At 34.8% G+C, this 16367-nt stretch overlaps 1 protein-coding gene across 1 annotated transcript; it reads right to left on the bottom strand.

The window, feature by feature from the left end:
• Nucleotides 1–370: 370 nt before the first annotated feature.
• On the bottom strand, nucleotides 371–1282 carry LOC100946969 (olfactory receptor 4A5-like). Its single transcript, XM_003781320.1, has one exon. It carries the CDS (start codon nucleotides 1280–1282, stop codon nucleotides 371–373), a length of 912 nt encoding a protein of 303 aa, XP_003781368.1.
• Nucleotides 1283–16367: the final 15085 nt, after the last annotated feature.

Raw genomic sequence — 16367 nt, 5'->3', positions numbered from 1 at the left:
AAAAAAAAAAAAAAAACTTTCTTCTAAGTCCCGTTTCAACATACACTAAGAAAAATATAGTTATAATAGGAGCTTGGTTTTATTTTTGCTTGAAGTAGCATTCCTGTGCCTTTTTCTGCAGAATTTACAGAAGAATTTCTGTAGAATTCTCTATTAGATTGATTCTCCAGAATTTCTCTATTAGATTAATTCTATACTCAAAAGATAATTCATTCCACCATTCTGATGACTTTGTATAAATGAAGAGAAGCAACCCCATAGAATCCATAGAATAGACATTATCCATCATTAGAATTTCCTGGCTATGTGTTGCCTTAGAACTGGTACCAACCGTGGTCAATGTGAAGGACATTCTTATTCCGTCTACAGTTCACTTTTTACACCAGAGTTTTTTCATAGCATTTTTAATCTCTGAGTTTCTCAAGCTATAGATCAAAGGATTCAACAGGGGAACAATAACTGTATAAAATACAGCCATGAATTTATCAATAGGGAAGGTGGACACAGGTCTAACATATATGAAAATACAGGGAACAAAGAAGGAGATGACCACAGTGATGTGGGAGCTGCAGGTAGACAGGGCTTTGTGCCTCCCTTCCTCACTGTAAGTTTTAAGGGAGTTTAGGATGACTCCATAGGAGATGAGGAGAAGAATAAAGACCACCATGCAGATTGCTCCACCATTGGCAACAACAGTGAGACCTATAAAGTAGGTGTCCATGCACGCAATTTCCAATAATGGATACATGTCACAGAAGAAGTGGTCAATGACTCTGGGGCCACAAAAAGGAAGATTGTACACAAAGACAATTTGAACCACAGAGTGCATAAAACCTCCAGTCCAGGCCAGCACCAACAGAAGGATGCACACCTGTCTTTTCATGATGGTCAAATAGTACAGAGGCTTACAGATGGCCACGTAGCGATCATAGGCCATTACCGCCAGAAGGAAGACCTCAGCTCCACCAAATAAGTGTTCTGTAAAGAGCTGGCCCATGCAGACTGAAAAGGAAATTGTCTTTTTATCACAGAGTAAGTCTACAATCAATTTGGGTGAAATGGCAGTGGAATAAACAACATCAATGAGTGACAGAGAGGCCAGGAAGAAGTACATTGGAGAGCCCAAGGAGGGGCTCCTGATAATAGTCACCACAATGAGCAGGTTGCCCACCATCGTCACAGCATATGTGACCAAAATCATTACCAATAATGCTTTTTGCCCAACAGGGTCTTGAGTAAGTCCCAAGAGGACAAATTCGGTGACATTGTTGCTCTGTCCCATTTACTCTTCTGTAAAGTGTGTGTCAGAGCTGAGAGCTCAGGAGAACAGGACCTGGAATGAAATAGTGAACAGGGCTGTGAACACATCCACAGTGTCTTGGAGCACATCTTTTTCATATCTTCAACAATAGTTTACCCACAATATACATTTTGTGTGTCCAAGTGAGTCCTCCTCTAAAGCTCACAATAGACCTTTCTTCACAATTCCATTTCTCCCCAGATGATTTTCTGTGGGGCCCACATGTGAAAAGTTCCATCTCTAAGTAGATATTCTATAGAGAAGAATAATTAAAGAACCCAACAATCATACATACTTTATAGAACTCTTTTTTAAAATATATCACTTCTTTAGTATATTTACAAATAATAGGTACAATGCACTGGTATGTGACACACTTCTTAGGTGAGGGACTCAACTGCAACTCAGATTTTACCTTACAAACACAAGCAAGGTAACCTAATCATATATACCCTCATGTTCATCTGAAATTTGAAAAGAGAAATGTTTTTAAATGTCTTTAACAATAACATGAAAGTATTGAGTGCATAGGAAAAATATAATGAAATAGGTGCAAGTCTTCCAAGTAGGAAACTACTCAAACTATAAAATACAAAGAGAAGTTAAATGAGGCTTAAGGAAATGGAGATATAAATCACTGTCAAATAATAAATAAAGTAAAATATGTTACTTCATGTCACAGGCATCAAGGAAAATGTTTCTGCTCTCCAGGTGCTTACTTTCTGGTGGTGACAATAAATAAATTCAGCATAGAGTCAGACCTTTGAATTTGGAGCAGTTGCATTATCTTTACTGTATGCTCTGTGTACCAACAAATAGAACCTCTTCTGAAATATCTCACTCAATTCTATGGAAATCTGTCACACTTTCAATCTCTCATGCCCCAGAGGATATCCTGACTTCAGGTAGCTCTCATTAGATAGCAAGTCTAGACTTTGAACTCTATTAAATAACTACAAAATTCTTTACCTCTTTATTGTTTGCTTGAAATTCTCTCTGTTTCATTTTTACTTACACCCAAATTCTTAGCAGTCTTTTACATCATCCTGCTTTGCGGCAAGTGATTCTGAACTAGACTAAACTTATGGTTATAACCAATCACCACACTGGCTCCTAATATTTACTTTCTTTTCCTCACACAGAAACAGACCAAATTTTTACTGTGCTTTAATATTTACTTTTAAAACAATTGGGGTTAGGTAGGTATTGAGGAAGAATTAAATAAACACTGAAAAGACAGATAAAGAACAGTGGAACATGGTTTAATTTACGATACATTTATGTACTATGAGCACTCAAAAATTGAACTTCAATGTCCAGATTCCAAAAAGAAGGATTATTGAGCCAAAAATTCCAAGTTCAATGTAACAGTAATTTTCTGAGAATAATGACAAGACTGTCTCAGTTATATCATCAGAAAATAATGAGACTACACTAGACAATCTCAGAATCCTTTCCAGCTGAACTATCTATGATACTATTATGACAACCCAAATTTATTCTATTCTGCTGATATTTTTCATTTTCCATATTTTATACTTAAAAACCAATATCCCAGATTATCACTGTTACTTAAAAAATGCAACTCAGTAGCAAATGATGTTTGAGCATTAGAGTGAGCAAATACTGACCATAAGTTTCTCATAAAAGGTGTACCAATATAAGATCCAAGACATCCTTGGAGCAGAGGACAGGACAGTGGAGAGTAATGTGGACTCTGAGCCACACTGCCTCTGCCACAATCCAGCTTCACCACTGGTAGTGACTGAGCCACTTAATAAACCTATCTGTGCTTCTGTGTCCTCATTTCAGAATGGAGATACTCATAGTGCTTACCCCTTGGGGTTGTTGTTTATTACAACAAAGTGCCTAGAGCAGAGCCTGGCACCTAGTAAACCCCACAAACATAAGAGCTACTTTTAGGATTTTTTAAGATTTACCTGTGAACATTGGATCAGAACAAATCAACTCAATGTTGGTCAACTTGAGAAGAATTATGGACATAGTCCATTATAAGGCAAATATCTTGGATTGATGGGGAAAACTCATTAACTTCTTTCTGAGCATATAATAAAATGGTGTATCTAAAGAACTACCTATCTAATTATATGTGAGCAGTAATTCTACCTGCACTGGGATAAAGTATGATGAGAAGGCTGCAGAATAACCAGGGGAAAGCTGCACCCATCACCAGGAGGAGAGCTACATGGGATGAAATGAAAGAAAGGAAGAATCAAATTAGGAAACAGATTATGGTTAAAAATGTATGTCCACATGTAGGAAGGCTATTACTGTGATAATTAAGTGAGGCTAGTATTGTTTTAAAATTTTTCTTTAGAAAGATTTCTTTGAGTGAAGTACTGGAATTTCAACCTGCTCAGGCTCCCTGGGGATACTCAGGAGACATCTGGCTGTGGCTGTTACAGAACAGATTCCTCAAGAAAGCTTTCAAAATTTGAAAAAAAAAAAGCATTGATTTTTTAAAGTTTCTAGCTCTAATGGTCAAGGACAAGTTAAAGAACAGAGAAGAATGGAACAAGTATAAATCCAAACCTAAACTTCCTGGTTACTCCCTGCTGAGGAAAATCACAGAATTAATAAACTTCATGTGTGGACAACATGAGTCCGTTTACATGATTCGGCAGTGAGGAAGGTCATGTGCAGGAAAAGTCTGAGCTCTTTCTGGATGCCAGTTATGATGAATATTCTACACATCTCTGTACATACTTCAGCATTTCTGTCACTGTTGAAGCTATAGACCAACAAGAGCATAACTGTTGAGGAACATAAGGGTATAAAGTCATCTACGACCAATTCCCTTTTGTCCCCACTTATTACTTACTGCAAAGTTTTGTGCTTTTTCTTTTCTCTCTTTAATCATTAATGATAGATTTCAACAAGATAAACCTTCTATTGTGCAAGTTAACTATTTTCTTGTGATTTAGAGTATATACAGTATCCTCTATAAGTCATCAAAGATTCAATATTCTAAAACAGTATTACTAGACTTTCCACTTAAAACATTCTGCTAACACTTTTCTAGAAAAAAATAATTCAAAATAGTTTCTTAAGAACATGACATTTTTTAAAACATAAAATCCCATAATAACAAATATACCCTTTCTACTATTTCATGATTGCAGTCTTATAAATCTTCCTAAATGACAGTAGACAAGGTAATGTCCCCATGTCATTTTCCAGGGATACTGTCACTAACATGTTTGCTGGAATAACTTTTAGATTGGTACATAAAGGTTCATATCATGCTTCCAGACCATAATGTGGATTTGTTCCTTTACATAATAAAATGCTTGGTAAAATATGCAATTTTAAATTCCCCAATTCAAATATATTTAAAAGTAATTTAAAGCATTATTAACATGTCATGTAAAACATAATATCCCCCAAACTGATCTTATAAATCCGTTCATTTACTTATTATACATATAACATGTAACATCATTTCTCCTCTTACTTGCAAAAATAAAAAACACCTACAAGGCTGTATATCAAAGTGAAGTATATTATGATTAATTTTTGTGCTTTGTTAGCTTAATTTTACCAATTCAGATATCTTGAACAAAAATAAGTGATATTTAAGACATTAGCTATATTTCAACACATCACAGGAATTTTCAATGAGTCAGTCATTTCAAAACTCACACCTGGGGCTTTGTCCGTGGTCCTGAAAAGCAAACACTTCCTTCCCCAAACGTAACTGTACGTATCATTCCGTGTGTGTGATGATAGAATGCAGGATAATATGCAGATGATTCCTGAATCTAAAAATAGATCAAGTGGCTATAGTTTCCATGTATCTACACAGGCTTTTCATTCTCCCCAGCATTCAGAGAGGTGTCAAAGCATCCAAAGTGCATACCTGTAATAGACATTTACACACAATGTCAATATTTACAGTACAAACATAGTTGAACATTCTCACCTGCTTAAAAAACTTTTTCATAGAAAAACAAAATGTGCTATGTTTACAAGACTAGGTAAAAAATGACCTATTTATCAAAAATTAATATGCCTAAGCCAATAATTTGGTGGCTTAAATAAATAAGTAATTTAACATTAAACATACTTGCTTGAATTTTACTCTTCTCTGTCAATTAAGATGTAGCAACACAACATCTTTTGTGTGGGGGACATAACCACAAGAGGAGCTCTACGTAACAAAATCAAGTATTTTGACCTAGTGGTTTGTACCCTCACATTAACCTGCAATAAATTTACTTTTCAAAAAAATAAGATGTAGCAACCAAAGTACTTGACTTTGAAGATTTAAAATAACATTCATGTGCCTACCTATTAAGTTCTGTATAAAATAAAGACAAATGCTAGAATCTAATGTCCTGGGTAAGCCAATAATAGAGCTTTCTTGTAAGTAGTAGAAGAACTCCTTGGTATTCAGACATTCAAATAGAATACCCCTACTCCCACTACTTACCTAATTAAAATCATCTCCCTATATCTCCCAATATCAAAGCAGGAAATCAAGACACTCCACAAGTTTCTACAAGCAATGATGGATATGAGGAAAACAACACACCTAGAGGACAAGAAAACAGAGTCCAGCCTGGGAAGAAAATTGCATCTTCAGAAAGTTCTTGAGTTCTGTTACAGGAAAATAAATCTTCCATTGATTTGTGCACACAGACGTTATTAAATTTTACATCATCACTATTTTAAAGGAAAGAGGTTGTCAGATCATTGTAGATGAGTTAATTAGAATAGTTGGAACAAATTCAAATCAAGTAATGTCTCTGAAAAGTGGACTTCCCTGTAACAATCCCTAAAGAAAAAAGACTTGGGCCTTGCCAAGAAAATGCTGAGTGTCAACTTATAAAAAGTCTATACTATAAAAAGAAACATTCTAAATTAAACTAAATAATAAATTATCAGATTCATATTATGAAATATTTAGGTGAGGCAAGTAATATTTACACCATAATGAAAAGTAAAGACAGCCCCAGGTTTCCAGACCCAGCCGTATCCCCATAAAGGAGGGCTGCTGACTCTATGAGAAACTCTCTAAGCCAGAAACCCTCGGCCCAACAGAACACTACAGCTGAATTTGACAGCCTAATTCTCTGAAAGATAGGTCATCATAGTTCTACAGTTTTACATTAGAGTAGAGACTACCAATCAAGGCCTAAATGTGGGTCAGAGGTAACCATTAATCCACCCATTCAATTCCTTAATTTTAGTCCAATATCAATTCAGTGACTTTTTTTACAAGAAAGAAATTGTTATTTTCCATCACAGGAATAGCACCTAAGGGCTTCCACTGGTATTTGCTCAACATGGCTTGTCATTGGCACCCTTGAGCATCTTAGTCTCATCATATGTTTAGTTAAGTGTCAGATCTGCTGTGCCACAAGTCATATAAAAACCTACCTGAACCAACAAAAATCTTTATCATGTAATGGGCTCCACTAAACATTGGCAGTTTTTAATTTACCTAACAAATGGATTGAATCCAGAAACCCAAATGTCCTATGTGTTATTATGAAGAGGTAAAGAGCACATCTAGTAACTGTGCCTCCTTGACAGATGACTACTAAAGGAGGCATAAACATATTTGGATTCTGAGGAGCTATCTCATGCAATCAAAGTTACTCCAGATTAAAGAGACTCCAAGATGAACTAGTAAGGCATCATTCTCTACATCTCCTCCAGATGAATTCAAAGAACTATTAATGCTTTTAGCTTATCTGAATGAGGCATAAGTGTTTCCTGCATCAAATGATGCCTACTACAACAGCCCAGGATCTGAATTTTTTACTTCAATAAAAAATACACTGTAGGGCAGTGCCTGTGGCTCAAAAGGGTAGGGCACCAGCCCCATATCCCAGAGGTAGTGGGTTCAAACCCAGCCACAGCAAAAAACTGCAAATATATATATATATATTGCAAGTATTAACTGATGGGTAGAACTTTGAATAATGCTTTAGTGAGGGACAAATTGACTCAGCAAAATGCAAGATGATATTAAAAAATTACCCCACAAACTGAAAGGGTTCCAAACAAATCTACTTTTGTGGGTTAGATGAGATTATTAGAGGTTACTTATACAGGGCTTTAAGTACTGGGCAGCAACAGTTGTAGAGAGAGGTAAATTCTTCCTGCCTGTCTGTTTGTGGAGCCCCAAAAGTCTTTCTGATTCAGAACTCTCTCTGTGCCATTGTGGATTTGCATGTGAAGCAAGCAGCTACCCACAAGAAGCTAGTTAAGAATAGCCTTTGTTCTCTGTATTTCCTTCAGCTACACTGTTTTGATTTCTATCCCTAAAGAAATCTTCCAAACTTCTGTTAAACATTAAAAGCAAGTTGTGGCTCTGGGAAGCCAAGACAGGTGTATCAATCAAGCTGAGGAGCTGGAGAACAACCTGAGCAAGAGTGAGACCCCCATCTCAACAAAAAAAAAAAAAAAAAATAGCTGGATGTTCAGGAGGGTGCCTATAGTATCAGCTACTCAGGAGGCTGAGGCAAGAAGATCACTTGAGCCCAAGAGTTGATGTTATGGTACTTTACCCAGGGTAAGACAGAGTGAGATGCTGCTTAAAAAAAAAAAAAGATAGCCAATAGTGAGGATTCTGTATTCTTCCTTCTCAAGTGAAATTTAAGGTCTACAAAGGACAGCAGTCCTTTTTAAACAGCCAGGCTTTCATTTGAGACCATTTCAGGGCTTTACTCTTACAGTGGGGGGAGAATAGCCAGTAGAGGAGTCCTCAAAGTCACCCAAACCCAGCTTCTCATTTCTTGATTACACTAAGTTTCTCTGAGTTTTTTCTTCTTCAATTATACCTGCCAAATAGAAAAACAGAGAATCCTCTTTTTAAGAACAGGATCTTGTAAAAACTCTTGAATTGGCTTACAAATTTTTATGTGCAAAATCTGACACTCAAATAACAAAGTATAGGAGAAGACAAGGCAAGATCAGTAAAGGTAGACGTGGACTTAAATGATGTAAATCAGCAATTGAAAATAAGCTTAGTAAAAAAAAAAAAGAAAGAAAGAAAATAAGCTTAGTATGTTCAAATAATTAAAATACATCATAAACAATTATTTAAAACTTAAAAATATAACTGAAATTAAGAACTCAATCACTGGATTTGACAATAGATTAGAAATAGATAGAGAATTAGTAAAATGTAATAAAGGCCCCAAAAAATATTCAGCTCAGCATAAAAAGGAACACTTTAAATGCAGAGAATAGTAGAACAGAGGAATAAAGGATGCATACATCCTCTAACATACATTTAATTAATTATAGTTCCAGAAAGAGAAGACAAAAAAAATAGAGTAGAGAACATATTTGCAGAGATACAAATGAATATTTTCTAAAATTGGTGAAAACATTGAAGCAGTACCCTGAACCCCATAAATGCATCAATGTACAAAGTCATGATTTAATAAAAAATAATTTAAAATAAAATAAAATTGGTGAAAAACGCTAACCTGTAAAATCATGGGGTGTGCTGTTTCATGAGGAATAAATTTTTATTAATTTATTAATTTTATTTATTTACTTAATTTATTAATTATTAATATAATTTTATTAATTGATTTAATTAATTTATTCAAATTAATATGAGGGTACAAATTGTTAGATTACATAGTTCTAACTTCTAGGGTAAAGTTCCACTTGTAAAAGAAGCCCTCACCTGGGGAGTGTGTTATACACCCTCACGATGTGCACAATAGGGGAGATCACTCCATATGCCCTGTCTCCTTCTGCCGATCATCCTCTGCCCTTCCTTTTACCCCTCCTTTATCCTCCTGACCCTGTACTAGACAGCATTTGCATTTTACTGTTTATATGATAATGTAATTGTTTATATATTGCTTTCATATTAGTATTGAGTACATTGGATATTTATTTTTACATTCTTGCAATACTTTACTAAGAAGAATGGAATGTGTTTCAGCTCCATCCAGGTAAATGGAAAGATGTAAAGTCTCCATCTTTTTTAATGGCTGAAGAGTATTCCATAGTATCCATATACCAGAGTTTGTTGATACATTCATAGGTTGATGGGCATTTGGGTTGCTTCCACAACTTGACAATTATGAATTGAGCTGCAATAAACATTCCGGTGAAAATGTCTTTGTAGTAAAATAATTTTTGTTCTACTGGGTAGATACTTAGTAAGGGACTGCAGGATCAAATGGAAGGTCTACTTTTATTTCTTTGAGGATTCTCTATACTTCTTCCCAAAGCACTGTTTTAGTTTGCAGTCCCACCAGCAGTGTAGAAATGTTCCCTTTTCTCCATATCCACACCAGCATCTGCAGTTTGGGGACTTTGTGATGTGGGCTAATCTTCCTGGGTTTAGATGATATCTCAGAATGGTTTTGATTTGCGTTTCTCTGATGATTAAAGATGATAAGCATCTTTTCAAATGTTTGTTGGCAATTTGTATGTCATGTATTGGAGAAGTTTCTATTTAAGTCTCTTGCTCATGTGTACAGGGAGTTTTTTGCTCTTTTCTTATGGTTTAATTTGGATTTTCTGTAGATTCCTATCATGCCTTTGTCAGACTCATAACAAGCAAAAATTTCCTCCCATTCTGAAAGCTGTTTGTTTGCTTTATTTGTACTTTTAGCTGTGCAAAAGTTTTTAGCTTGATCAAATTCCAATTTTTTTTTTTTTTTTTTTGATGCTGCTATTGCCAGGGGATTCTTCCTCATAACATTTTTTCTCAGGCCAATCTTTAAGTGTTTTCCCCACACTCTCTTCTAGAATTTTTATTGTTTCATGTCTTAAATTTAAGTCTTTTATCCAGAGGGAATAAATTTTTGTCTATGGTGACAGGTGTGGGCCCAGTTTCAGTCTTCTACATGTGGGTAACCAGTTCTACCAGCATCATTTGTCAAATAAGGATTCTTTTCCCCCATGCATGTTTTCATTAGGCTTGTCAAAGATCAAATGACAGTATGTGGCTGGGTTCATCTCTAGATTCCCTATTCTATTCCACAGATCTGGAATTTTTGTGCCAGTACCATGCTGTTTTAATCACTATAGACTTGTAGTATAATCTGAAATCTGGCAACATGATGCTGTGAGATTTGTTTTTCTTTCTAAGAACTGTATTTACCATTTGGTGATTTTTCTGGTTCCATTTGAATCAAAGTACTATTTTTTCATGTTTTAAAGTATGACATTGGTATTTTGACGAGGATTTAATTAAATATATAGATTGTTTTGGGTAGTATGGACATTTTAACAATGTTGCTTCTTCCCAGCCATGAGCATGGTTGGTTCTTCTATTTGTTGATATATTCTGCAATTTCTTTTCTGAAGATTTCAGAGATCTCCTTATAGAGATCTTTCATGTCTTTTCTTGGATATATTCCCAGGTATTTCATACTCTTTGGCACTACCATAAAAGGAATAGAGTCTTCGAATTTATTCTTGGCTTGACTACTGTTCTCATATATGAAGGCTACTGATTTCAAAGTCTACGGATCTGTGGGTATTGATTTTGTATTTTGAGACACTACTGTATTCCTAGATCACTTGTAAGAGCTTTGAAGTTGAGTCCCTGGGGTTTTCCAGGTTTAATATAATGTCACCTGCAAAGAGTGAGGGTTTGACCTTTTCTTTCCCCATTTGAATACCTTTGATCTCCTCATGCCTGACTGTGAAGGCTCAGACTGCCAGTGATATGTTGAATATCAGTGCTGACAGTGGGTATCCTTGTCTAGTTCCAGATTTGAGTGGAAATGCCTTGTTTTACTCTGTTCAATATGATTCTGGCTGTGGGGTTGCTGTTTATGGCCTCTATAAATTTAAGAAATGTGTTGGGTGGTAATTTCTCATGGGGAGACAAGGACAGCTTGGCCACAGGTGCAAGCTCACTCCTGGAATTGTATGAAAACAAGAAATTACTACACGCTTTTGGGTGGCATATAGCAAATCATCTTTATTTATGACTACCTTTTATAGTAAACTAGTCATGTACATTAATCAATAATCTTTACATTCTCTATTTTCATCTTAGACTATAGAAAAGACAGAAAGTCTGGGGAAATAAGATAACTAACTTAAGGCTAGCCTCAAGCTATTCCACTAAAGATCTGAAGCAACCCTGAATTATCTGACTTCCATTGTCAAAGTTAAAGGTCAGGACAAACAGGGAAGTAAAACTTTTTCTTCAGTGTACTCAATTAAGTTTCTGAGAAACAGGCTCAATGACTCTGTTTTCTTGTAGTTTGGAGGTCACCCTCTTTTATGACAGAGTTTTTCTTCACTCATGTCAACCTTTGAACCATGTCTCCTGCACAGATGGGCCATATCTGGCAGCATGACCAACCGCATAGTCAGAGTTCCATGCAGGAGATTGTTATCACCTTGCCTGCAGGCCCTGCCATGCTCTCCCAGGCAACTAGGCCTCTACAAAACACAGAATACTTACAAGTATTTTCACCCAATTTCTGGAATTAAAAGAGAACATTTCATTTAATTTATTTTAAAATGTGGGCTATCCATTTATTTATTTTCTGTGGGCTATCCTCCCACAGAAATGTTCCACCTAAGCCTATTTTCTTGAGTGTTTTTATCATGAAAGGATGCTGGATATTATCAAAAACCTTTTCTACATCAATTGAAGAATCTTATGATCTTTGTTTTTGATTACATTTATGTAGTGAATTATATTCATGGATTTATGTATATTGAACCAACCTCACATCTCTGAGATAAAACCAACTTGATTATGGTGTATAACATTTTTAATATATCATTGTATTCTGCTTGCTAATATCTTGCTGAGTATTTTTGCACTGATATTCATTAATGGTATTGATCTATAATTTCTTTTTTGTTGGGTCCTTTCCTGGATTGGGAATCAGGGTGATATTTGCTTCATAAAATATGTTGGGGAGGGTTACTTCCTTCTCTATATTTTGGAATAGATTATGCAGTATAGGAACTACTGCCTCTTTGAACGATTGATGGAATTCTAATGTGAAACCATCTGGTCCAGGGTTTTTCTTTTTGGAGAGATTTTGTATAATTGATGCTATTTCAGTCTTCCATATTGGTCTGTTCAATATTTCTAATTCTTAATGGCTGAGTTTTTGAAGGTAGCATCCTTCTAGGAATTGGTCCATTTCCTCTATATTTTCATATTTTGGGGAATAGAGGTTTATGTAGTAATTGATGAGAATCTTTTGTATTTCTGTGGCATCTATTGTTATTTCCCCTTTATCATTTCTGATTGATATTATTAGAGATCTAATTTTTCTGTTTCTGTCTAGTCTTATTCTAGCCAAGGGTTTATCAATTTTATGAATCTTTTCAAAGAAACAACTTTTTATTTCACTGATCTTCTGAATAATTCTTTTATTTTCAATTTCATTTAATTCTGCCCTAATTTTGGTTATTTCTTTCTTTTGCTGGATTTGAGATTGGATTGTCCTTATTTTTCCATGGCCCACCCCACACATACACACAGAGATCTAGGGACAGGAGGAAGTCTTTCCACACTTTTCAGGGGGTAGATATACTTTGAGTCTCCTGAAACCCCAGTGCCACCTGGTGATCCAGCAAGATATTGCAACATTTATATATTCCTATTAAAGTTGGACCCTTCTGCTATATATACTTTTTTCTTCTTTAGTGTTTTTTTCTTTTCCTTGTTGCTGAGGTTGCTGCTATTTTTGACTACTTGAGCTTGTTTTGTTTGGTTTTACTGTCTTTCATTTTTGCTTCTTTGCTTGATTAGTTCTATTTTTAACTTCTATTTTTACTTTCAACAAGAGTAAGGGCTTCTATATTTTGGTTGTGGCATTTTAGCTTCATTTATTCTCTCTAGCTATTTCACTCCTCTCCTTTCTCTCTTTTATAGCGAACTTCTCTACTTTTCACATCTTTCCCACATAAGTCACTTCTACAACAGTTAATTTATCTGCTTCTTTTTGTTCTTCTTATTTTCCTTTTTCCCCTTCCTTCTCTCTCCTCTAGTTGACATAGCTATATTTTTAATTTTGTTTATTAATTCATATTTTATTAATATTATTTTTTTTTCTTTTTTCTCTGTGTACTAGGGTGGCACAATTTTGGTCTGGCTGGGAGGTCACAGCAGTAGTCTGTCTCAAAGAGGCCTAGAGATCATTGTATAGGGAACCCTTCTGCCTTTGTCCCTTGGGAGACAGTACTGGCAAGTCCACATTGCAGAATTTACCTCTGCCTTTTTTGTATTTATTTATTTTTCTTCTTTTCTTTCTCTTCTTATTTTGGCAGAGGTAGAGCCCCACTTTGCTCAAGCTGTTAAGGAGCTCCTCATTTCAAAGAACTTGAAGTATGGAGAATCATCAAAGAACTCAAATTAGACCTCCCATTTGATCCTGCAATCCCATTACTAGGCATCTACCTGAAGAAAAAATATATCATTTTATCATAAGGACATTTGCACTAGACTGTTTATCACAGTTCAATTTACAATCACCAAAGTATGGAAACAACCTAAATGCCCACCAACCAAGTACTGTTATACTCTGTAGGTAGGTATATAACAAGCTGTGGTATATGTATACTATGGAATACTATTCAGCCATTTAAAAAGATGGAGACGTTACATCTTTTGAATAAGCTGGATTGGGTTGGAATGCATTCTTCTGAGTAAATCATAAGAATGGAGAAGCAAGAATCTAATGTACTCAATTCCAACATGAAGGCAGTAGATGATCTAATATAATATGGGGTTAGGGGAATGAGAAAGCAGGGAGAGAGAAGGAGGGATGGGGAGGGAGATCACAGTGTATGGCACACCTCTTGGGGAAGGATAATTATAAGTGGGACTTTACCTAACAAATACAATCAGTATAACTTATTTCTCTGTACCCTCAATGAATCCCAAATAATAAAAGGAAGGAAGGAAGGAAGAGAGGAAGGGAGGGAGGGAGGGAGGGAGGGAGGGAGGAAGGGAGGAAGGAAGGAAGAAAAAAGGAAAGAAGGAAGGAAAAAGAAAGAAAGAAAGAAAGAAAGAAAGAAAGAAAGAAAGAAAGAAAGAAAGAAAAGGGTCTGATAGAGGGAGGGTTAATGGTGGGAGCACACCTATGGAGCATATTGCAAGGGTACAAGTCAAATCTATCAAGTATAGAACATAAATGTCTTAACACTGTAATTAAGTAAATGAGGTGAAAGCTATATTAATTAGTAGGATGTAAGCACTCCGATTTGTACAAATAATCTGAATCCCACAAAGGCATACATAAATGTATTCATGATCTATGTATATATGACTTAATAAATAAAAGAAAAGAATATGGGTTAGGAACTAAAAACCTAAAATTAGCCAGCTAATTTCAGCATGTTTGAAAATTAAGCAAACACCTTCCAAACAACTCATTGGTAAAATAATAACAGAAGCTAGAAAATACTTCAAGATTAAGGATAGTGACCATCTAGCAATTCTTGGAATAGGCAGGCAAAATTAACTTGCATTTATTAGTATATAAGAAACACAAAAAACCCAATACATCAATTGTCTATTTAACAAGTCATTTCATTTATTAGAATGTCCTAAGTTTCATCAATTTTGTTGCAAATTATAGGAAAACATTCCCCTAACAACATAAAAGTATTTGTCAATTAATCTAATAATAGGCAGTAAGTCCTCCAGGTTTTTGCATGTTGTTATAAATGACAAATTTTCTATTTTTAAGCCTGAATATAATATATGTATGTGTGTATGTATGTGTATAAAATGGGTTCAAAATTTCAGTTATGCACAATGCATAAATTCTGGAAATATAAGGTACAACATTGTGACTATAGTGAATAGTACCATATTGCAGTTATATAGTGTTATACAATGTATGATCTACTTATATATGAATTACATATAGTGTATATATAGGAGATGTGTATATATATATATATATATACACACACACATAATATGCTATATTGGACATGTATATGTATGTGTATATATATATTGCAAACATCATATTGTCTTTATCCATTCATCTATTAACAGGTTCATAGACATTTACAATGTTTCCATTTCTTGATCATTATAAATAATGCTGTGGTATATACACAGTGCAGATATCTCTTCAAGACCCTGATTTCAGGTCTTTTGGAAGTATACCAAGAATTGAAATTACTGTATCATAGGGTAGCTCTGTTTTTCATTTTGATTTTCTAAGAACCTGTATACTGTTTCTCTAATGGCTTTGCTAATTTACATCACTAATAGAGTCTAAATGTTCCCTCTTCTCCACAATGAAAGTCAAAAACCACACGATCTCACTTATATGTGGAACACAAAAAGTTCAACTCATGGCAGTAGAAAATAGATTGGTCAGTACCAGGATATGAGGCTGGGAGTGGGGTACAGTTGGGAGATTTTGATCAAAGAGTACAAAACTTCAGATACAGCAATCAATTCAAGAGATCTATTGTGCAACATGCTGACTGTAGTTAAAACTATGAACTACAGTCATTGAAAATTGCTTAAAGAATAGATTTTCAGTGTTCTTATCACAAAAACATGCTAAGCTTGTGAGGTAATGCATATGTTTAAATGGCTTGATTTAGCTATTTCTCAAAGTTCTTTGACTTTGGTATAATAACAGTTCTATCATCAATGTGTATCCCATGACACAAAAACAAACTCTACATGATATATCTGCATAATTTTTTAATTCTCAATTTAAAACTTAAAATTCAAAAAATAAAAAGATGAAAAAGTAAGATAGTATTTATCAAATGAAATGATAAAAATATAAAAATGTGAAATCACAAACTGAGAAAATACTCTACAATGCATATAAATAATAACAATGTAGTACACAGGATTCCTAAAAGGCTCCAAAAAGTTAATAATGAAAACAACCAATAAAATATTGGTAAAAGACATAAATACACATTTCATTGAGCACTGGAAATCAAGGGGATCCAACAAACATGAGAATATGCTCAACTTCAATAGCCATAAAGAATGCAAATTAAAACTGCAATAAACTCTCAGTATTAAACAAATTACATTAGCATAAATATCAAACATCTCACAATATCAGGTATTGATAAAGATGCACAGCAATGG

This window comes from Otolemur garnettii, unplaced genomic scaffold, assembly GCF_000181295.1.
Source record: "Otolemur garnettii isolate 467f Iridium unplaced genomic scaffold, OtoGar3 scaffold00001, whole genome shotgun sequence".
Taxonomy (NCBI): domain Eukaryota; kingdom Metazoa; phylum Chordata; class Mammalia; order Primates; family Galagidae; genus Otolemur; species Otolemur garnettii.
This window is presented reverse-complemented; position numbering and strand designations above follow the sequence as displayed.